The sequence below is a fragment of the Tiliqua scincoides genome, chromosome 5 (genome assembly GCF_035046505.1).
Source record: "Tiliqua scincoides isolate rTilSci1 chromosome 5, rTilSci1.hap2, whole genome shotgun sequence".
NCBI classification, from domain to species: Eukaryota; Metazoa; Chordata; class Lepidosauria; order Squamata; family Scincidae; genus Tiliqua; species Tiliqua scincoides.
The window spans coordinates 102,790,278-102,815,659 of NC_089825.1; the positions used below are offsets into that span (position 1 = coordinate 102,790,278).

At 42.2% G+C, this 25,382-nt stretch overlaps 1 protein-coding gene across 1 annotated transcript; it reads right to left on the reverse strand.

The window, feature by feature from the left end:
- Positions 1–562: 562 nt before the first annotated feature.
- On the reverse strand, positions 563–1,498 carry LOC136652730 (olfactory receptor 13H1-like). The gene has a single exon (XM_066629651.1). The coding sequence runs from the start codon at positions 1,496–1,498 to the stop codon at positions 563–565; it is 936 nt and encodes a 311-aa protein (XP_066485748.1).
- Positions 1,499–25,382: the final 23,884 nt, after the last annotated feature.

A 25,382-nucleotide genomic window follows, 5' to 3' on the forward strand; every position in this document is an offset into this window, starting at 1 on the left:
CTCACACAATCCAAATCATAGCATTTGTTTCTCAAAAAATGTAATTTCCCAAACAAATCCCTTCACTGTGATTAATCAGGGTGGTCCTGTTTCCACCCCTGACCTACAGAAATCATTGCTAATTCTTGTGTTATTGGAAAATGATGGTGTGGATACGCTGGAATAAATCTTGCCAACAGCCACGTTGCATTACATTTTTGTCCTCTCTGCTCATTTGAGATGCACTTGAACAAGAAACATGACATTTAGGGAGTATATGCCTTCCTTCTTAAAACTATATAATATGGTAAAGCGCAGATCAACCATGCAATCTATTAAAAGTAAATGCTTCACAGTTTCTTCTCCCTTAGGCGTTTAAGTGCCTGTTTCACTTCCTGGTTTCTCAATGTATAGATTAGAGGATTTAACATGGGTACTACACCAGCATTAATTACATACAGAACTTTGTCACTATCCTGACAATCTTTGGACTGATGTTTCAAATATCCAAAAATCGAGATTCCATAGAATACCGCCAGAATACAGTGGAAACAGTCCATCCAATCTATTCACAGTAAATGAGTCACAGTTTCTTCTCCCTTATTCGATTAAGAGCAGCTTTCACTTCCTGATTTCTCAGTGTATAGATTAAAGGATTGAACATGGGTACCACACCAGCATTAATTATATACATAATTTTGTCAGCATCCTGGCTATCTTTTGACTGAGGTTTTATAAATGTGGCTATAGAGATCCCATAGAAAATTAGCACTACAACCAGGTGAGACCCACATGTGGAGAAAGCTTTCAGTCTTCCACCAGCTGAGTGAATTCTCAGAATGGCCACAATTATACAAAGGTAGGAAAAGAGGATGAAGGCGAAGGGAAAGAGCACTGTGACACTGCTAGTGAAATACATAGTCAGTTGGTTCATGACCATGTCCGAGCACACCAACTTCATGAGTGCTCTGAGCTCACAAGCAAAATGGTCTACCTTATTATGTCCACAGAAGCGGGCTGGTTTTGCAACACAGGGTACAATTACAAATAAGAAGGCAACTGTCAATGTCACAGCAGACAATAGGATGCAAACTCTCCAGCTCATAATGATAGTGTAACGTAGTGGTTTGGAGATGGCAACATACCGGTCATAAGCCATGACTGCCAATAGGAAACATTCAGTTGCTCCAAGGTATACGGAAACATACATTTGTGTATAACACCTAGCAAAAGTCATGGTGGGTCTCTCCACCAGGCAGTTGACAATGGATTGTGGAAATGCAGACGTGGAAAGACAGATATCAATGATGGCCAAATTACAAAGGAAAAAGTACATAGGGTTGTGGAGACGAGGATCAGTTACGACCACTATGATTATAAGTCCATTTCCCAAGATGCTCACCAAGTAGACGAAGGCCATGAGGGTTGCAAATCCCATCCTTATTTTGGATTGACCAGCAAATCCCATGAGAACAAATTCAGTGATTTCAGTCTCATTCAACTCTTCTAGAACTCCCATTATTAATTTGTCTGTGGTCATCAAAGGAAAGAAGAAGAAAAAATTATTAATATTTCAGATAGAGAAAGAACATTCTATGAGTAATATATCCATATAACAATGATATTAATATTGACAATAATATGTAAACACAAACTTTAAAATTCAATAGAATAAAAAAGAAGTAACTCTTGGAAATGGAATTATTTTTACATAGACTTGACATGGATGCCATTTACATGGATGTAAATGTAGTAAACAATAATAGAAATGTAGAAAATAGATTGGTTTTTTATATATGGAAAGTGTTACAAGTATTAGATTGGCTATGGATTTTCTACTCCTTTATATCATCCATTAATACAGAAACAATATGTTGAATTAGGGCACAACCCTAACCAGGTCTACTTAGAAGTAAGTCCTATTGCGATCAATGTGACTTACTCCTAGGAAAGTGAGGTTAGGATTGCAGCCTTAGAACTCAATCTGGTACTTGGCTCCGTGCCACCAAGTACAGTTGCAAACGTGCCAATGCTGTGCAAGAACAGGATCTACAGAGAATCATCAGTAATGATATTAAGAGTTTCTGTTTTCTGTGTCATTTTGGGGGGAAACTGCTGCCATTTGTACCTTAGGTCTTTCTGAGAGTGCACTATTTGATAAATGGATGGATGGCCCTTAAATTACATTGGTTTGGTCCAAAGATCTTAACAAGCTTAAAGGGCATGTGACCTAGTTATGGTTGCCCTTTTCTGTACTATTTGAGATATATGTGCTCATAGGAATTTCTTTTTCTGCAGCGAAGAGAATGATGAACACCAAGGTCAGAATGGTGAACACTAGGTCCAGCTTTACTACTAGGCACGATTGAAAGAACTGCAGTGTTCCAGCAGCAGCTTACTAGATGCAGGGGCAAAATATAGCACCGGGGATGGTGTTATCATGTCATGCCTGTAAAACTTCATGTCACTTCTAGTTGGCCATGGTTTTGTAAAAAAAATTAAATCAATTTGTTGAAGACAGAGCTTCATTGATGTTATTAAGATTAATGGTATTTTCAACAAAAAATACAGACATAAAAATAAAACTAATACTGTATATTTTCTTCATAAAGGTGGATACTATCAAATGACTGTAGTGCAAGATCTATAGTATCTTTTGCACAATGAAGAATGAGATGTTTTGAGATGTTTTGATGGATTATTATGAATGACAACTTGAAAATAATTAATCGGTGAATAAATCCACTTTCACTAGAGAATTGATAAATTATTTCTACTTGAACCAGAATCTGAATTCTCTTTTTCATGCTTCTAAGAAAGTGGTTCTCGAATTGTGAGCCGTGGCTCCCTGGGCAGCCATGGAAACCAGTTGGGGAGCCACAGAATCCTTGTGAAAATCCTATACAATATATAGGATTATAGCCCTAATGGGGAGCCGTGGCCAATGGCCCAGTAGGTCAAGTGAGGCCCAGCTGAAAAAGTTTGGAAACTGCTGTTCTAAGCTATTTCAAAATAAACAAGCATTCATAATCAAAATATCTTTCAATATTAATTCATTGATTCAGTTTCTTTTTCAAATCAAGGTTGTCCAGCCATCATCTTTCTCCCCAAAGCATATGCTAAAACACTCTGCGAAGCAGCACAAGCTAGCAGGAACAGACAAGGCAACCAATATTTATTCCCCCCAAAATTCCAATGACTATTTTGTATTTTTTAAGAATATCCAAATATGTAGGAATGGTAAGAAGCTTGTCATTTTCAGCACAGCAGACATAAGCTTCATTCATTCATACCCCATCTTTTCTCTGCCAGAGCAAATGCCCAATTTGGAAAGTGAATGAAAAGTCATAATAGCAATATCCCAAACAATATAGCTTACCTGAATATTTTTGTCTGTTTTAACTTCTGGAGTGACCCAAAAAAATTAGCAAATATTTATGTCAATGTCACAGTAGTGGTTCCCTTTACCATAATGGTGATGCAAATAAAGTGGGTTTAGGAGAGTTTTGGATGATGAAAGTTTGGAAAGGAAAAAGTACATCGGATTGTGGAGCCGAGGATTAGTTACGACCACCATGATTATAAGTCCATTTCCCAAGATGTTCACCAAGTAGATGATGGCCGTTAGAGCTGCCAATCCCATTCTTATTTTGGGTTGGCCAGCAAATCCCATGAGAACAAATTCAGTTATTTCAGTCTCATTGAACTCTTCTGGTACTTCCATTATTAATTAGTTTGTGGTGGTCAATGGAAGGAAACAAAGCACATTTGTCCATGCATAATATTTCAGAAAGAGAGAGAGAGAGAGTCCTATAGGTAAAATATCCATTTAATAAAAATGATATTCATATGTATTGGCAATACTATGGAACTGCATTTTAAAAATCCAATCAAACCGTGATTTTCGATCTTTTTAATCTCATGGTACATTGACAAGGCACTTTATGGTCAAGGCACACCGCCAGCTTTTTGACAATTGACAAGACACACCATGGTGCCAGTGGGGGCTCACATCTCCTATTAATAAATGACCTTACCCTAAATTTCTGTGGCACACCTTTGGACCACTCGTGGCGCACCAGTGTGCCATGGCACAGTGGTTGAAAATGGCTGGAATAGAATTTCAATACAATTTATTCCAAAAAATGCCAATGTAGTATTTCATTTTTAGAATACCCAAATGTTCAGACTCTGCAAAAACACTCCAAGTTATCTCAGTGGGAAATATTTTAAGAATGTGCATAATATTTTATTGTAATCAGTTTAGCTTCTAAAATGCAAAGAGCCTTCTGATGCAGCATGAAAGAACAAAAAGTACTTGTAGAAGGAGTCCTGCACCCAAAAGAGAAGTAAGAAGCTAACTATGGTCTGCTCAGGGAACTGGACATAAACATTAAAAAGTGCATGACAATAATATTGATGAAATCCCAGACAATATGGCTTACCTGTTCATTTTTGCTTCTTTTTAACTAGTGAAATAACAAAACAAAACAAAAAAATCTTTGAATATTTACAGCACAGCAGTGGTTCCCTTTACCATAATTTTTGATGGTGAACAAAAAAAGTTTACTAGAGTTTTGGAGGAAGATAGCACTTGGAGCAATGGTGAAGTTCTTCACAGGTTAACAGCCGAAGCCTAACTACCTGCTGTGCTGAGGGCAAATCGGAGGCAGGGAGGGGGTGTTTTGGGTTACGGAGGGTGGAATGGAGAGGATTGGGCCCAGTAGCATGGCAGGATCAGCACACTGTATTGTAACCCCTGGAATACAATGGGTGTCTCAGATTTGCACCAGCCTGCTCCTAACTTGTTTTGGATACAGCACAGGCCATTGCAGCCTGGCTATACCAGGATGGGTTAGGATCACACTATCTATCTATCTATCTATCTATCTATCTATCTATCTATCTATCTATCTATCTATCTTAAATCTGAGCCATTGCCACACATATAACTCAATTCTTCTGTACCAATAATGTTTGAAAATCATTCATACTGATACCTGCTGCAACTTCAGAAAATAACTGGAGTGTCAGGAACTAAGCAAAGACAGAGCAGCTTCCTGATATTCTTTCCTTAGTCTTTGGCCTCCTGGGTCTTCATTGGCGGTTATTTCATACACAGAACACAAAGGGTTTGCTTTTAAAAGGGTTTACTAATGAGTCTATAAAGGCCATTGAATCATTGTCATATTTAACCAAAGTGCAGAAAATCATATTGGTTCTTTGTTCTCATTTCTTGTGCAATCCCAATTGTTACAATCCCCAGTGACTAATTTGTAGAAACAACTATAGGCATTCTAATGTAGACTTCCTCAGGATATCCTCTGTACCACTTCTGGTTTTCACACAAAAAACATTGTCAATCCAACTCCCTTACTCTAAAGTAATCTCACTGACACCCTATCCTAACTGACCCTTTTCCCACCAATGCTGCCATGTGACTAGAGTGCATGCTGCATCCTGCGGAGGGGGCTGTCCTGGAGTCCTCCTTGAGGTCAAGGAACTTTTGTTCCCTTATTTTGGAGCAGCCTCCAATGCCTCAATGGGTCTCCATGGATCTGCACCAGACATCGGCCCATGCATAATGTCTGCTGACACAATGCTATGTGAACCATTGGTGGCCATTTTTCCATAGTGGATGTCACTACTGCTGTTGTTATTATCCCTGCCCAGCAAAGTGTAACCTGAACCAGCCCTTCTTTTGCAAGTTTCACCTGTATGCAACCTGTTAGATGTGTGACACATACACATCCATTCAAAAAGGTTACAAGCTCTTCTAGGACTGTTTTGGTTTCTCTCAATATTCTCTCAATGTTATCCTATACAGCTGGTATCTGACTTATGGCTCAATCCTATGGGCCAGCTACATTGCTGGAACTCTTGTTCTGGTTGCACAGCATCCTCTGAGGCAGTTGCAAAACACAATACACCATAAAGTGCAGCTGAACCCATGCTGTGAACAGAGAAGGGAGGCAGCTAGGCAACACCTGCCTCACAAGAGCCCTGACACTAATAAGTTGCATACTGGCATGGGGGTGGGGGGTGGAACAGCAGTGGCATACCTGACAGGGGCAAGGGGGGCAAATGCCCTGGGCTCCAGGCTGGGGGGACAGTGCCATGCTGCCATCCACCCCTTGCAGAGCCCCCTCTTATGCCACTCAGACATTCAGGACCTTTTGCCTAGAGAATTTCTGAGAGGCGGAGAAGCAGTGCGCTGCCTCCCCCACACTCCAAAGGCCTTGTAAATGCCCCAGAGGGCCAAAAAACGACACTTCCGGTTTCACAGAGGAAACCAGAAGTTACTTTTTTAAGCCCTTAGAAGGCCTTCTGAGGACTGGGGAGGCTTCTCAGGCCCTCAGCATGTCTTCTAAGGGTATAAAAAGTCACTTCTGGTTTCCTCCGTGTAAACAGAAGTGATGTTTTTGGCCCTTTGAGGCCTTTACAAGGCTTTTGGAGAGTGTATGTGCGGCTGCCCTGGGCTGCCAAAAGGGGGGCAGGAATGGTGAGGGGGTGGCAGCTTGTTCAGTGGGGAGGGGCAGCAGTCTGCTGTCGTGGCTCTGGCCAGTATCTGGGCCAGAATTGCCACTGCGGAACTGGTTGGAGACTGGGGTTGGTACCTGGGTGAGTCACGGGTGGGATGTTGGTAGTGTCAGCTCCACTGATATCCTAACCCCCTTCCCAGCTTTGATCCATGTACCTTGCAATCATGTAGCTCCAATAGACCTTACCCCTGGGCAAAGGAACAAATGGCCAAGATGTAAATAAAATACTAAAATACTTCCTACTTATCCCCCATTTATGTTCAGGTTGCCGCCCCGCCCCCCACATTTGGATGCTGCACACTCCTTTTTGGCATGGCCATATCCATGTTGCTATTGGGCTATTAGTGGCTGGATGTCGATCTTTAATGAGGACGTAGATGCCATTTCCAAAACATTCCAACTCTTTTCTCCAGCACTGTAGTTCTCAAACTTTTAAACATCGGGGCCCACCTAAAAAACAGTTCACTTCACCAGCCACTTAAGCCTCTGTGATAAAAATGGTGATTGGTCAGCAGAGCTCCCCCCAAGTAGCAAGTTAACACTTGATGCACATAACTTAATCTGCCTTTTCAGTTTTGTGAACCACCAAGAATTAGGTTGTGACCTTCTGGTGGGCCACGGACTCAAATTTTGAGAACCACTGCTCTAATAGAACAAACTTTCACAGTTTCTGAGAGATGTTGGTCTCTGTAGAGTTTTACTTAATTGTCCCCAATCTAACCAAAACTTATCACTATTCAGTTCCAATGGAAACAAAGTCCCACTGACAACAAGTTCATTAGAAATAATTTGTCCCCTTGCTTTCAGTAAGATTTCATCATTACTCATTTCCACAGCATTGGGTCCTTAAAGTCATTTTGTTTATATGTTGCTATGTTAACATTTCACATTCTCAGATGGGAGAAAAAAGGTCATTAACAGTTGTCTTCATCAATAAACAAAAGTTTCTGTTTATTAATTATGGTGTCCCTTTAAGTTATCATACTTCAAGTCATCAACACAAAAAATAACCTATTCCACAAAAAGGCAGATATTTGCAATATCTAAGATGATTACATTTAAACAATTAACAACTTGCTTGAAAAATTAGCAAGAGTGGAGTACCCACTATTGTAGTCAATAGGCCATCAGTGAGAGGAAACTGTGATTGTAAACAGTTATAACTTGCAGGCATTTCATGCTTGCATGTTTATTCAGGACAAAAGTAGTATTGAGATCAACAGAGCGTACTCCCAAGTACGAGCGACTTTGACAAAGTTGTATCTCACTTTTCTTCCATTCTGACTCAGCCAAAGTCAATTTTGTCATTTCAAATGGACATTGGCATCCACTCCTCAACAAGGCCATTTCAGAGCTGCCTCATGACTGCAGTTGCTCTGTTTCTTTATTTCCACTGCATACTCTACCCCCTTCCACCAGCCTGGGAGATCTGCACCTTAAAATCTCAGTCTTGGGGAACCATCTCTGTGAAGCTTTCCAGATATTATCACAGTGTTTCCCATCCCAGCCAGCAATGAAATACACTGAATTCCTCTCCAAGAGGAGTGGAAACCAGCGTTGATAGCAGGATGGCAGCGATGGCACTTTCAGGTTCACGACACCCCCACCAAATAAGTTTATAAGGGTATGTTTTTTTTTAGACCTACCAGGTGGTGGCAGTGGCTGCAGACGGTGCAGAACCCAGTTCTCTCTGCCGCCACCACTGGGTAAGTCCAAAAACCCCTTTTTTTAACTTAGTCAGGGGTGGTGCAAACTTAGAAGTGCCGTCACCACTGAGACACCATTGCCATAATGGCCCCATAAGTGCTGAATGGTTCCCTTACCTTTGTGTAAAGGTTAGGAACCACTGTCTTAGCCAAATCACAGAGCTCATCCTTCCTTAGATTCTATTCCAAGCCAAATGAACAATGTCTCATTTTCCCATAAACCGTTCCACCCTCCCTCACAGGGCTGAGGAGAGGGGGGTAAAGGGGCTAATTTGTACCCGGGTTCCAGGGTCAAAAAGGGGGCCCAGGAGCCAAAGGATCTTGCATTTTCCTATCTACTCAGACTTGTTGCCTGCATGGGATGCTGGGGACACCACCACAAGCATGCAGCTGCAGCTACTGGCAAGCCATATATACATAGGAGTGTGTTTGGTTTTCCATATTACTGTATCTGCCAATGCCACATGGGTGGGTAGACCCACCCATGAAGTTCAGAGCTCAGAAGACTTTTCCAGCTGACTCCACCCTCCCCCTTCCTGTTTTGCCCCTCCCTGCCCGCATTCTGCTTGCCCATCACCACCCTCTCCCACTCTTTCCCCCTCCCCCTTTGCAAAGGGGCCCAAAAGAAACTTCGTACCCCCTGATAAAATTCCTCTCAGAGGACCTGCTCCCCCACCCCTCTGCCACAACGGTGCATCCAGCAGGTTGGATTCAGCACCAGCAGGATGGCAGAGGCCTTCTCGTTGGTGCTGCCTACTCACAAGTTGTCACAAACATGCTTTACAGCACCTTTGCAACGGCTAGTGCTGGTGCAGCATCTGCCACCAAAATTAGGATTGGGTGACTGTTATCACCAAACCATTTTGAAAGTATTTTTTAAAATGGTTTTCAAATGAATAATGAGAATAAATATGGGCACATGGATTCATACATACAGTATATCAGTGAGAACGATGGAGCTGCTGGACAGCCCAGAGTCCCATTCCTTGGGTGCCCTTCGGGTTTTACCCCTCAGATCAGAATGCCTGGAACTGTAGCCTTCCAAGAAAACTGTCTCTATGTGCACCAGAATGACAGGAATAGAGAAAAAAAAATGTGTTTTTACCAAATTTCACAATATTCTTCTTCTGCTGATCAATAAAACATCAATTCCCTGGAATAGGGAAGACAGGATAGAATGTCGCAGATGAGAAGGTAGCAATTGGACTGGAGCAGGGAGCATATGGAATCATTGTCTGCGTTTTAATATTAGAGTGGTCAACACTTATGACCTCACAGTATCCCACAATCAAAATGTAGCTTCTTAATGAGCAGCACCAGAGCCGGTTTGGGGCGAAATGTGGTGGAAAACAGATATCTTCTTCTGTAAGACAATATGGATAGTATTGTTGTGGATTGTTGCTGCTGAGACACTGTGGCTCTGCTCTGTGAGAAATATTCCACTGGGCATTCATGGGACAGTACTAACTCCTTTCCTCCTTCTACTCACTGCTCTTTGGATACAAGCCATTTTCAGTAGGTATGGAATTGTTTCATATAATGAACTAATTATCTGTAGCAACTTAACCTCTAAGGATCATGTCCTTTAACACTCCTCCGACTCTTGATGGGAACATGTGTTTCACAATTCCATTGTGCTTCCAGTTATACTCTGCTACATTTGTTGTGGGTTGGGAGGTCTATCAGCCTGCAGTAGACTTGGGGGGAAAAAAGGTAATGAGCAATCGAATCAAAAATTACAAGGAAAAGAACCTTAGCAATCTTCCGTATTTGGGAATATTTCCTAAACATACAATTTATTTTTAAATTTTTACATTTTTTTTATTTTTTCTGCACAGTGTCAAGTGAAGGTTTGAAAGATTATGTGTAAGGGGGAACTACTGGAATGCATACAGTTGGAATGGCAGGAATGAAAACCGAGTTGGCTGAAGGTGAAACACTTTGAGGTTCAGGGTCTTGATTTGGGGTTCACCCGCTTCACCGTTACCTTTAAGCCTCCCATAATATTCTGTTATAGTTGACAATAAAGCAAAAGTGAGAAAGGCAATTCTCTCTGCATTCTCTCTTATTCAAAGAGAACTAAACCAGAAGTTCTGTTCCTGGAATACCTTACCACTGGTGAAAATGGGAGAGCACAGTATTGGCAATGTAAAATTGCAATGGAAATAGAAAGAAATTTGCCAGCTACGGATCCGCCATCTACACATGGAAGCAGTAACAAGATTGGCATACATAATTTGTACAAACAAGAGGAAGTAATGTTGGATATTAACTTCGGCCAAAGATCGGTCTGAGCAGTGTTTGCGGAAAGGCATGCATTTGAGCATAGCTTTCTGTCTCATGCGTATGGGTGGGGAAGAAAAGGATTTCTTTACTCAGCGTGTGGTTGGTCTGTGGAACTCCTTGCCACAGGATGTGGTGATGGCATCTGGCCTGGATGTCTTTAAAAGGGGATTGGACAAGTTTCTGGAGGAAAAATCCATTACGGGTTACAAGCCATGATGTGTATGTGCAACCTCCTGATTTTAGAAATGGGCTATGTCAGATGCAAGGCAGGGCATCAGGATCCAGGACTCTTGTTATCAGGTGTGCTCCCTGGGGCATTTGGTGCGCTGCTGTGAGATACAGGAAGCTGAACTAGATGGGCCTATGGCCTGATCCAGTGGGGCTGTTCTTATGTTCTTATGTAGTGCCTGTCTCTGGAAAATAACCCACACAAATTTGTAACACATGGTTCCCCAGGACAAGAGTCATATTGAGGTAAATAGAGCTTACACATGAGTAAGCATGCCTATGACAATTTTTTTCATTTCAGTTTTCAATCATTCTGACTCAGCCTACTGTAGTTTTAACTTTGTGTCATAAGGTTATGAGTAGATTGCAACATCCCACCTTATTGTCAGTCACAATCAATATACCTGTACATGATCCCTCTCTCCACAGCTTCAAAGAAAAATCGCAGAACTTCATTAATTGCAGTTCACTGCCCTTAATCTATATATCTAATCCAGATCAAATTGCCATGAGGCTAATGTGCATGTGTGTATTCTGTTTGCGTGTTGGAATGAGAAGATCCAAACATAGAGTGATGTGAGTGGGTGGGCAGTGGGCCAGTGGAGGAGGTGTGCAAACGTTGGGTTCCTGACACTTGACTTCAGTCCATCATCTCCTCCAGGCCACTGCTCAAAACAGCCGCTTCAGTCTGCCCTGTGATGGCCCTGTTTCTATATCTCCTCTTCTCCCATAAACTGGACTGCAAACAGTTTCTTGCTGCCAACTCTGATCCCTGAGCATTTATACCATCAAGATCAGGCTGAATAAGATTGTGCAAATGTGCAAAGCAGAAGTAGGCATTTCTTCTAGGTATCCTACCAAGTTTCCTGAGCTGTGAAGCAGCAGTGCTGAAGGCTTCTACTGCATCTAGCTGTGGAATGGAGGCTATTGGAGGTCTCTTCAAGGAATATGGCCATTCCCTTCCCCCATGGCAAGCCCAGCAACCACTATGTGGCTACTCGGGTTTGTGCCAGTAAAATCACTGGTGCAATTCCCAGCAAGTGCTGCCTGGAAATCAGGCCCAGGTAGGGGAATAGAATATGGCTGCAGCCACTGCCACCATTCTCATCTTCTCCTGGGCCCGATCCACCCCTCTCCACTCCTTCACCCCATTAAACTTCCTCTTCATCTCTGTTCTGCAACCCACCTCCCGTCCACCAACCTGTGGAGAGTCTACATGCTCCAGAGAGCGCAGCCTTTTGACATGAACCAGCAAGCAGGCACAGACCATTCCTCCAGTGCCACAAACCTCCATGCTTCCACAACATGTCTTATGGCACATTTGCGACAGTATATGTGCTCATTCTGCCAGCGCTGGGCTGGTTAGGTTTGGACTGCCCACATACAAAATAATTTACAATTAAACCCATTTCACAACCACTACTACAAGACCTATTTGACCAAGCTTTTTTAAAAATGTGGAATTGTACATAAGTGGATCACTGCCCATAATCATTAAACAATTCTGCAGGCATTTTTGAAAGCTCTTCTGATGAATATTGTGAATAATAATGGGCGTAATAATAGTGGGCCCTCCTCATCCGTGAATGCTGAGCTTGGATCTTTGGAAAGGGTATTGAGAATAAGACAGCTAATATTATAATGCCGTTGTACAAATCAATGGTAAGGTCTCACCTGGAGTATTGCGTCCAGTTTTGGTCACCACATCTCAAAAAGGATATAGTGGAGATGGAAAAGGTGCAAAAGAGAGCAACCAAAATGATTTCTGGGCTGGGGCACCTCCCTTATGAGGAAAGGCTACAGCGTTTAGGGCTTTTTGGTCTAGAAAAAAAGGCACCTGAAGGGGGTCATGATTGAAACATACAAAATTATGCAGAGGAAGGATAAAGTGAATAGAGAGGTGCTCTTTTCCCACTCACATAACACCAGAAGTAGGGGACATCTGCTAAAACCGAGTTTTGGGAGAGTTAGGACAGACAAAGGAAAATATTTCTTTACTCAGAGTGTAATTAGTCTGTGGAACTCCTTGCCACAGGAAATGGTGATGGCATCTTGTCTAGATGCCTTTAAGAGAAGATTGGACAAGTTTGGGGAGGGAAAGTCCATCATGAGTTACAATTCATGATATGTGTGTGCAAGCTCCATGCTTTAGAAGTAGGCTACCTGAGAATGCCAGATGCAGGGGAGGGCACCAGGACACAGGTTGTGTCTTGCTAACTTGTGTAGTCCCTGAAGCATGGTGGGCCACTGTGAGATACAGGAAGCCGGACTAGATGGGCCTTTGGCCTGATCCAGCGTGGCTCTTCTTATGTTCTTATGAACAGTTTGGGAAACAAACTTAGAATCAAGGATGAACACCACTGATCTAACTGGAATTAGTGCTGCTGCTATTAAATTCACGTTTCAGTTCAGAGCCATCACAGACAGATCTGCATGTGTTTCTCCAAAACAAAACCATGGTCACATTGCCAGTGAATTTCTGCAACACGAAACCATCATCAAGGTGCCAGTGCTGTTTGTAGCTAATATCTTATGATTACCAATAACATCCTGCAAGGATGGGAAAGAAGAGGCGAAGGTACCCCAAAATCATACAGCTGATTCTAAAAAAAACAAAAAATGTTACGCCATAAATTGTTTTGTAAAAGATCAGATATGTCAACACCTTCCATTCATAATAAACTAACATAAATGGATATGCATTATTCTGAAAAAAAAAAAAAAAATTATACTACAATACTAGACTTAGATGAGGTCTTCCGATTTTCATTTTTCTCCTGCAGTTACATTGTGACTACTGTCCAGTAAGATAAATCTAAGAAGAATTTTATAAAAAGATGACTATCAGGACTGGGCTAGCTCAAAATCTGAGTTTTGTATTGACTGTTGAGCATCAACTAATTGAACAACAAGAATATTGGCTAGAAAAAAACACATTGAGGCCAGAAGTGTAGCTGGGGGGAGACAGTAAGTTCTATAAGCAACACAAACCGCTATGTAAGCGCCCCATTCCACTCACCAGCAGAGACATTCCGGACAGCGATGGCAACACACCTGCAGTACTTACAGTTTTGCCCCCCCAGTTATGCTACTGACTGTGGCTGATACATTCTCTAATCATCAGTAGAAATATTTATGCATCGCAATATTTATGCATCATAATTTCTTCATTATCAGTCGTTTCAGTGCAGATTTCGCATCCTGGTTTCTCAATGTATAGATTAAAGGATTTAATGTGGGCATTAATGACTGAAAGAAATTTTTTCACTATCTTGGCTGTCTTTCGATTGAGGTTTGATGTACGTGACTATACAGTTTCCGAAGAACACAGCTACAACAGCCAGGTGTGATCCACAGGTAGAAAAGGCTTTCCATCTGCCACCAGCTGAGTGGATTCTCAGAATGGCCACAATGATGTGTAAATAGGAAAAGAGAATGAAGCAGAAGGGAAAGAGAACCATGAGAGTACTGGTAAAATACATGATCAATTGCTCCACATCCATGTCTGAACGGATCAACTTCATGAAGGCTGTAAGCTCACAAGAGATATGATTTATCTCATTATGTCCACAAACGTGGCATGGATTTGCAAGAAAGGGAACTATAGAAAATAAGAAGGCAAGTGTCCAGATCGCCAAAGCCAAGAGGATGCAAACTCTCCAGTCCATTTGCCTGAAGATAACATCCGAAGGTCACCAGTTCGAGGCCTCCGGCACCATGGAAACTTGAAGCAGCTGACAAGCTGAGCCGAGTTATTCCATCTGCTCTGAGCGTGGGAGGGTGGAGGCCAGAATGCGCGACCAGATCAAGAAAGAAACATCTGAATGGTGTGGTTTCTTGAAAGATAGAAACTTTCTTTCAAACTGTAAAAATCCCTAGGGGATTTAAATTGCCTGTCTATGTAAACTGCCTTGAATAAAGTCTAAGGAGAAATCTGAGGACCAAGAAAGGCGGTATAGAAATACCTCTATTATTATTAGTCCTTGGAGTTGCTGTTCCTCAGGAATTTAGTGAAAAATTCTAAAACACTCTTCCATTAATTCTCTTTTATATCTTGTTGTTGCCGGACTCTAATTTATCATAGTGAAGATTTTGCTTATTGCTCCCGGAAGACAAGCAAATTAATTCCCATCATGAATGGCAGCAAAGGAGACCTCCTGCAGAAAACATTACTATGATAAATGCAGTGGGCCCGCTGTATCCATGAATTTGAAACCCAAGGATTTCAGTTTCTGCAGGTTCCCGAACTCATGGGTTGAACCCACATGGACCTTTCAAAGGTGAGGGGAGCACAGCTCCCAGAGGGTGTTTGAAGGGTTAGGAAGGCCATGTGTGCCCTCCATAGACCTCAGAATGTCTTGTAAGGCTTGTGGGAGGTCTTAGAAAGTCACTTCCACTTTTTGTTAAAAACTGGAAGTGACGTTTTAAGGCCTTAAAAGGTCTTCAGAGGGTCAGAGAGGGCTTCCCTGGCCCTCTGAAGGCCCTTTAAGGCCTTAAAACATCACTTCCACTTTTCACAAAAAAACTGGAAATGACTTTCTAAGGCCTCCCAGCAGGTCCCCTCACCTCTGGAGGATTACAGGGTCTCAAAACCCACAGATTTCATTATTCATGGGTTTCCTTATCTGTGGGGGTTCCTGGAGTGGAACCCCTGCAGATAAATGGGAGGCCATGTAGACAGAAAGGTTATTTCCCTCTGTTTTCTCAAATTTATGAGAAGTTGCATGTGATGGGCTTTTTTCTTTTCTTTCCTGCAAGCAGTCATTATTTAAAAACAATACTTATGCATGGGAGCATAAAATATGTGAAATCAAGTTTTGCGTTGGTTGTTGGCTTTGCATTTTTCGTATTGGAATGGAAATTTCACTACATTTTTAGGAGGGTGTTTCACTGAACCACAGTGCCGACGCCGTAAAGCACATCTACGATAAATTCAGCCAGCCCAGTGCTGGAGATAGCCCAGCACAAGCCTGCGCTGGAACAGCGATGGTTGAAGGAAGGAGGTCTGCAACCTGGTGCTCTACGGGAAGTGCTGGCCAACAAAGAGGCAAGATGGGGCATGGGGGAGATGTTCCAGGGTGGGCGGAGGGTGGGGTAAATGCATGGTGGGGGGAGGGAGTGGGGGGAGTGAGGGTGGGACACGACAGAACTCAACACCAATTCCACAGCCCCATATCGGCTAAATAGATGGTGCAGAGCTGAGTAGCCCCATTGCAGGGCTACCTTCCTTACCCAGGGGAAGGGGACAGATGTGTTACCGACGGCTGCCCAGAGTGCTCAAGGTGCCACGGCAGCCATTTTTGACACCGTGGCAACCTTTCACATTTGGCAGTTCAGGACTGGGCTGCCGGGCAGTACTGGGCTGTAATATTTGCTCCTCACAACCTGTTGGCATTGTTAGGCCCAAATTGGTGAGTATCCATTTCAATGAGGCCATCAGGACCCAACCAGGGAGGTGTTCTGAAATCTCTTCTACAAACTCTGCTGCTTCGATCCTTCTCATCCTACGTGTAAAAATCACATTTGCCTGCCTTACCCCAATAGATACTAGACATGGTGATTTGGACTAAAACTGGATCACAAGATATTGAGCTGAACAAAATCTGCCTTGGATTGTATCCGACTATTTTTCCTGTGCTTTTTTTCCTGTTGCTGTCTGGGAGAAGACCACTTGGATGTTCTATCCAGTCCTCCTCTCTTCTACATGACCACATGCTGCTGTGACATGTATGGAGGTGTGAGATGCCTGTTTGCATGTGTATGTGGAATGTTCACATCAAAAGACTGCAGCAGAAGCCAGTCTCATGGCATTTTAATTGGACTGATGGGAAGAAGTCTCAGATCCTACAGGCTTCAAGGAAGGTCAAAACTTAGGTTCATCTGAGCAAAACATTCCCCACATGCTAGGTGCTTCACTTAAGCCTTGCCCTTCTTTTATTCTTTAAAAAAAATCCCATGAATGGCCACACATTACCGGTGTAGCAAATTTGAAATTTGTTTTGTAGGAATTTTGAAATTTGTTCGAGAAATACATTTGGAATAAAGAAAAGTCTACAGCTCCAGCCTCTTTCACCATTGGTTGCAAGGTAATTGAGGATGTGGGCTCCATAACAAATCAAGAGTTCAGTCCCAAACCCTTAGTAGGGTTTGAGAGTAAACCAACAAATTTAACCATTTTGAGAGAATATCAGAGAGACTATCAAGGCGCAAAGGAAAACAAACCCATAATCTGTTCATGGTGATCTATTGAACCTGGCTTTGCCTTTTTGTATATGATTAATGTCGTAATAGTGGTAGCAGTAGTAAATACTATCAAGTTCCCTAGAAATGAATGAAATGTAATTGGGTATACAGGGGGCCCTCTGTATCAGTGGACCCCATTTCCTCAGATTCACTTTTCCACAGATCAACTCTGTGTCCCCCCTGTGCCCCTTCTGGAGGCAAGGGCAGAGCTCCTTTCACCTCCAGAAGGTCTTCTGAGCCCAGCAGAGTCTGTGGATGTCTGCCTGCAGTGTCTGCCAGTCTCAGACAGAGCCTTAGAGGTGAAAAAGTGATTTCTGGTTGTTTGTAGTTCATGTCCAGGGCCTCCCTAGGACTCCTAATGCCTCCTAATGCCTTATAAGGCCTTATAAGGCATTCAAAACATCACTTCCTCTCATTCTTCCTATTCTTTTTCAAGTACAGGAAACAGGCAGAGAAAGAAAAGCAGTGGAAGCAAGTAGGCAAAGATGCTGTCCTAACCTCCAATCTGCAGTCTGCTGCCTGAGGCCAACCCTTTGTTGAATGGGTTGGCCCTACTGCTTCTAAAAGTTGGCCCTGCTGCTTGAAGTTGCTTCGCTCTCCTTGAACTTGCGCCACAAGTGTCTGAGGAGACCCATAGGGGCCAGGGCTCCTTGCCCAGGGGAAAGGAGAAAAGTTTCCCCTTGCCTCTGGCTAAGCGGATTCTGGCCCCTGTCCTGCGCTGGATACAGCGCAAGCCTCTTGGCTTGCCTGTTGCAATGGAGGATAGGATTGCACCCTTAATTTCTGCTTGTATTAAATTTTTTATTGTTTTCCAAAAACAAATATAAACAAACACCCATGACACAATCCACAAAACACATATCACTTTACACTACACAAAAGAGGGAGGATTGCACCCTTCATTTCTCAATACATTGGTTGTTGCACCCTGCCTTTGTGAATAAAACTTCAAGGCAACTTAGGTCCCAATCCTATACTTACCAAGAGTCGGCACTAGGTGCCATAAACATGCCGTAAAGCATCTTCATGGCACCTGGAGAGTAGGGAGCACCAACACTGGGCCCATGCCGGTCAGGTGCCAGGCCCAGTGCCAGCAGGAGGAAGACCAACTGCCTGGCTTCATTTGTTTCAACGCCTCTGTGACTTCTTCTTCAGGCCCAATTGACTGCACAGGTTCATGAGTGGCGGCTACAGTTTCTGCTGGACCATGGAACATTAGGGACTTCTCCCAGAAAATCTCTACTTTCTAAGTTTAATAACCTGTGTTTTCCATTATTTTCAAGATTAATGAGGGCTAGAAACTTGTTGAGTGATTTTTTTAAAAAGACATTTGAACTTAAATATTTAAAGTTTTAGATCTTGGCATTGTCTGTGACTTTGGAGATGTAATAAATATTCAGCTTTTTTGAAGAAGAAAAAAAAAAACATTTGTGGTTCAGTGGTAGAATTCTCACCTGCCACACATTGTCAGTCTCTTCAATTTATTAGTTTTTATTATAATCTTTCAAAGAAAGAAATTACTGGTTAAATAGTTTGGTCCACAAACATCCGTTTAAAACCAAAACTAAGCAAAAGCCTTTTGTATACATAAATAGAAGAAGAAGATGCACAAAACCCTTTTTCCACTGCAGGACAAGGAGAACAAATGTTACCTTTGCTTTTACCCATACATCCCCAATCAAGCATGCAAAATCAAGGCTTTGGACTTTATTAAACATTTAACATTTAAACATTTAACAATGTGAAACATTTAACAATGATCAAACAGGTGTCCCCCTGACTTAAGACTCCAGTCAGTCAATGATCAGCAAAGCCTCTCATCACCAATTCAAAGGATCACAGCAGCATTATTGTGCCAGTTCATCCGGCCAAGTCAAATGTATCATTTACATAATATAACCAAGGTGGAAAAAAATTCCCTTTTCACCCTTCCTCCTCCTCACTCTCACTACAACCCCTTCTTCACATTTTAAAATGTCTTCACATTTTAAAATCCAAACAGAACGTGGATATTTCTTTGTAACCTAATCATAACAGTTAGCATTTATATAGTATTTTCTGAGTTTGCTAAGGGCTTCATATGTGTTATCTTGACGCAGTCCCACCATCAACCTTGTAATGTATCTAACAGCATAATTTCATGCGTATTTACTCTGAAGTAAGCCCCAATGTGTCCAATGGGATTTGATTTCAGGTAAGTACATACCGCGGAAACTCCACATTTTTCGGTCACATATCCATGGATTTAACCATCCATGAAATCAGAGGGTCCATATGGATGACTCCAGAGTCTCTCCCAATGACTTTCCATGGTGCCTTTGGTGGCCCATCTTGGGTTTCACTGGGCTGGCAACTCACACCATTGGCCTGCACAGCCCACAGAATGGCCTCCAGAAAATACTTTCACTCCTTGGAGGCAACTTTTGGTTTGCTCATTTTCTTCAGAGAGGGACTGTGGATCTTGACCTAATTCAAATGTTATATGGCAGCTTGCCTAGGCTTTAAAAATACCATTCCATGATTTAAATATTCTGCATTCACATTTCCTCACCCCATGCTAAATTCGCAGCACTAACCCTAAGCTTTCTACCACCCTAAAGCATGAGCAAATAGCCCGGATTAATTTCAAGGCAAGAAATATCAGAGGAATATTGGAGAACACAACAAATCACACCACTTTTAATTCCTCTTCTCTGTTAGCATTTTCTTGGTGTTGAGATCAGATCTCAGAAGAATAACATAACTTTTTGGGAAAAAGATGCAAGCTAACAGCCCAGTGTTGGAGGCCAAGATGGCAAACACTTCCACTGCCACAACAGTTTTCCCCTTAGTGCTGAGATAAGCTGGAAGAAAGGAAATCCATACACTGCAAAAGACCAGCATGCTGAAGGTGATGAACTTGGCTTCATTGAAAGCATCTGGTAGTCTTCTGGCTAGGAAAGCGACAGTGAAGCTGATGGTGGCCAGAAAACCCATGTAGCCCAGGACACAGTAGAACATGAAAGGAGACCCTTCATTACATTCCACTAGGATTTGCCCTGTCTCTGAATACATGTCAACATCTGGAAATGGAGGAGAGATTGACATCCAGGCAATACAGAGACCTGCTTGAACGGAAGAGAAGGAAAGAACAATGGAGTAGGCCACTTTCTGCCCTAGCCATTTCCTCATCCTGCTGCCTGGCTTGGTGGCCATGAAGGCCAGGATCACCATGCTTGTTTTTGCCAAGATGCAGGAAACGGCCACAGAAAAATTAATGCTGAAACCTGTTTGCCGGAGAAGGCAGGACACCTTCCCAGGCTTGCCAATAAATAGCAGGGAAGCAAAGTAGCAAAGGAAGATCTAAAGGAGTAGGACACAGGTGACGATCTGGTTGTTGGCCTTGACAATGGGAGTATCCCAGTGCTTGAGGAAGGTTTGCATCACCAGACATGTAATCACAGCAAAGGAAATTGCAAGGGAAACCAAAACAATCCCCAACGGCTCTTGGTAGGAGAGGAAGGAGATAACTTTGGGAATACATTGATGGTGATTCTGGTTTGGATGCTGATCTTCTGGGCATGGAATACAATGAGCTGCATCTGAAAGGGGAAAAAAAAGGTGGTAGCTCTGCTATGTACAGTGTTAACTGCGGTGAAATTAATGGACCAATCCTCTCAGGACCTTATGCTGTTGAACCTTGTGCCACACCAATAGCTGGTGGCTCATGACTGATGGTGCAGAAGGTGGGAAATCCATGGCTGGCAGGAATGGGCCAATAAACCTACTCTGGAGCAGGTAGATATGTGGCAAGGGAGGATATTGGAAGAAGCGGTGCACGCTAAGATCCTATTCTCCTTCCGGGCCATGATGTGCCCCCAGGAGTCTCTTTGGACTGACACAAGCAAAACAGCTAGCATAGGTTTACGGCAGTGATTTTCAACCTTTTTCATCTCATGGCACACTGACAAGGCACTAAAATGGTCAAGGAACACCAGCAGGTATTTGACAATTGACAAGGCACACCATGCTGCCAGTAGAGGCTAACATCTCCCATTGGCCCTATTAATAAATGACCTTCTCCCAAATTCCTGTGGCACACCTGTGTATCACTCACGGCACACCAGTGTGCCACGGCACAGTGGTTGTAAATGGATGGTTTAAGGGGAAACATTGGACACCAGGAACCACATTGGACACCTGAAACCACCATGAGAATCCCAAATGCAAGTTCCAATGGCACAGGGCACTCATATAATTGGGCAGTAGATTCAGAACCACTAAATTCTCTGGTCAGTAATGACCACATTCTTTCCTGCTGTCATTGTCGCATGCACATTGGAAAGACCAGAGTGGAATGACAAGCTCAACCTGAGCATTTCCTGTGCCCCACTTGTGTAGCATGCTCAAAAATAGTTTGAGGTGTTCTCTCACCAGGAATCCAGATGAAAGAGTGTTTCAGAAATGTCACCATTGGCATATATTTGAAAATGCTGCCCAACCATTCCAGCCACTCTCTTACCCGTCCGATTAGAAATCATGTCTTCTGGGCATGCTGAACAGTCATAACAACAAATCAGTTTCCCCTCCTGAACTCTTTTGCTGTGTCCAAGATGGCAGCTCTCAACACATCTGGAAGGAGGAGGCGTCTAATGGTGAAAAAAAAGTGGTTAAAAAGACTATGGAAGGCAGCAATTTTCTTCCTTGTCCCATCACTTCTCTGCTTCCTTGTGCAATCCTTTTAAATAATACTGGAAGTGTGGGACATGATAGCATGTCCCACACGTCCTGTTTTGCTGAATAGGAATGCTTCAGAACGAGGTCAGGAGCTGGATGTCCATTTTCTCCTAAATGCTCCTAAAGCGCATAAAAGCGCATATGAGCGCTCCTAAAGCGCATAGTTTTAACTACTGCACAAAATGCAGTATGGCTCCATAAGCATCAACCACCTTAAAGAAAGGACCAAAAAAATACCATTAGCAAGTTGTTGTTTTTTAAAGTCTAACAGCCCAACTTTGTGTTAGCCTCCTCCTTTTTGGGTATTAGTTCATCAGAACAAAAAACCATGATTTGCCCTGTGGTACAATGCCACAGGCAAGCCCTCAAAAAACAATAAATTCCCCTTCATTCTGTGCCTTTTATAGGTACAGATTGCATTTAAAGTTTTTGGCATCACTAGTATATGCCAAAGACTTGTAAAACATAGTAAACCAGCTATCACCTTAAGAAAAATCTTATAGTGGGAAGCCCTTAAGGCTAACCCCTAAATTTTAATTCCTGCACCAAATGCAGGAGAGCCCTGTGAGTCCAGTCATTTTAAGAGTTCAAAAAAAGAGCTGCAACCATAGCAACAGCACTGGCCTTTTAGTTTTGTCCAGTGCCTTTAAAAAACAGTTCCATTTCCTAATTAAAGATGAAAAAAGCATCATAACCACGATCATTAGTAAAAAGATTTTATAAAGCACCAACAACCAATGATGAGCTATAAAATGTGTAAGCAAACCATAGCCATCTTTTTCAGTGTTTTTTTATTTCACACCCTTTAAGACAGCAACCACCAGCCATTTTAAGTTTAGTAAGTTTCCATAAAAAATTTCCCAAACTTTTTTCCCCGTAAGTTGAAGCTACTATGATAGTTTTTAAACTTTTATAATATTTTTCATTCCACATCTTTTAAAACTGCAGCCATTAACCATTTTACCCATTAGTAGCAGTCATTATAGCATTTAAAGTCATAAGTTATTAAGTTTTATGTTTTTAAATATTAAAGGCAAACCGAAAGTCACCAGCAGTTTGTTTAATTTAGCTGTAAACCACAGTGTTCCCAAACATAGATAAGAAATTGTAAACAACCGTAAAAGTCTTGCTGTGTTTACAATCACAGAAGAGAAGAAAAAAAAAATGCTCTGACAGTTTAAATTTTTCGGTTTGCAAACCTCTTCAGAATACCATCTAAAGAAAACCATATCAGATCCCCCAGATCTGGTATAGAAAGATACCAGTCAATTTAGTTTTTTTATAGTTTAATGTATATGTATAAATAATTAGCAAATAGTAATATTTTAAGTCAATTGTGGTAGTTTAATTACATCAGAAAGTTCAGAGTTTAAGATCTCACAAAGAAGGCAAAAGCATGTAAGTTTTAATAAATGAGGTCATGTGAGCGAAGGTAAAAGTACAATACCACTGTTAAAAGTATGTAAATAAGAGGGATAATGTATGTATAAAATTAAACAGAATTGTTTCTAGTGAGAAATATATGTATTTCAAAGATAGCACCCCACATAAGAAAAATTTGTTTTATGTTTTTTCCCCACTAATACATACAAAGTGTATCTTCCAATTTTTTTAAAAAAAAGAATTAAAAGGAGGGATGTGACAATGTAATTGTTTATTTGTTTAATATTAGAAATGATTTTTAGGCCCAAACCCCTATTAAGAATTTAGGGCAGGCTGTGTTGTTATTGTGTTTAATTTTACAGAAACGTTTTAGAGCCAACACGTGTGTTCCATCAGCCAGGAGAACCAAGGCCTGAAAAGAAAAGAATCCAATTTCCAATTGCAAAGCCAACCCAGACCAGATAACCAGCAAAAAATCCTGGCGAAAGGCCTAACCAAAGACCCATCCCACTTTTAGCATCATGGAAAGATTTAAAAAAACATTGACATTTAAAAGTTCAAAAGCAATTGCTTGTTTTGATGGCAAAAAGAACCAAAAAACTCTTCCAGACGTACAACCCGTGTGTTTTGCAAAAACATTTTTCCTGCATAACCAAATGGACAAAAACATCTTGAAACGGTCACATTTTCCAGCAGCAAAAGCCATAACAATTCTGTATACCCATGAAAACCAGTTTAATGATGTGTTATTATTTTCTGAAAAGTTTTGATATGTAAAAGTGAAACCTCCAATTGGATTTCAGCCAATTGAAGCAATGAAGCAAAATGTTGTGTTAGTTAACGTGTAATGATGTTCCCTTTTTAATCAATTGATTGAGTTCTAATGTTTTCCTTTATTGTGTCAAGTCATGCAATTTAAAACCCCATAGTGTAATTTAGAAAGAAAAAAAGGGTGAGATGTAGTATTTACATGCCCAGGCACTGAGGTAAGATGTCTTAGCATATTTGGCATCAAGGACAAGTCAGGCACACCTGCGCAGTTTGGGCACACTCAACTGCCCTTGAAAATATGTTGGGTCATTGAACTCTGTGCCTGTGAGCAGCAGAAGGCTAGGAAGGAGAATCTTATCTAGGAATGTGTTTGCGGTTAAGCTAGAACTAGCTAGTAGGCAGCCGGTATGAAAGGTAGCATCCTTGTGGAAATTTCCCAACTACGTAACCTTATATCATGTGTTTTGAGACTTAATAAAAAGCTGGGTCAGGAGCCGGGAGGGGGCACTTGACTTCTCCCTTGATTTCATTCTTGCTCCTGCTTCCAGCACTTTCAACCTCTCTGAAACCTGTGTCTGTTGTCTAATTCTTGCCATGGCTTTTCTGTCACACCAACGCAGCATCTCAGGCTGCTCCTCAAGCAGCACCAAAATGCTACAGGTTGTGACCTGATTTTTGGTGGGTCGCCAAAGAGTGACGGAAATATCAGTTAACTAATTGCCTCAAACCCTGAAGCTGTTAAAAAATCAGATACTCTAGCTTCTAACTGTCTTGCAAGGAGCTGACCTCCTGCAGTTTGCAAGCATGTGTAATGTTGGGGAGATAAATGTTCATGAGTCATTCTGGTTATTGTATGTATGTATGTATGTATGTATGTATGTATAAATAAGTAAATATTACCAGGATCAGCCAGGTTTTAACAACCAAGCAGTACTTAGTTTCAGAATAGCCTTTGTATTTATTTCTAGGTCTTTTTTTTTTCTTTTTTTTACACGTCTGGTGAACCTAGGTGGGTCCTGATAGGGTGTTGTTTTAAAAAGTGGGTCCTCGTGGTAAAAAATTTGGGAACCACTATTCTAAAGTGATATGATTGTTTCTAGTTTTCTAGCAATATTTAGAGCCCGAACCCGGGGTCCACGGTGTGGCTCTGTGCCACGGACCTCAGTCGCAAACATGCCATAAGGCAAATTTGCAGGGCTTACAGCCGGCGCTGAGCCAGCGTGCGGCGGGCGCCCAAGTTCTGCAGCTCAGCGGTTTCCCGGACTGCCGGGATGAGGAACGGGAGATGGGTGTGTGGTCGGTGGCATGGGGGAGGCGTTCTGTGGAGGGGAGAGGTGTGGCCGGGGGCATGTGGGACGCGTGTCAGGGGGAGAGGGAGCAGCGGTTCCGCCGAGCCGAGCTCCACAGGATCCAAGGCGCTTGGGCATAGCTGCACAGCCTACATGAGCACCTCTACTTTAGCGGCGACAAACAGGTCGCCGCTAAAGTGAGTAGCCCCATTGTGGGGCTGCCTCCCTTACTCAGGGGA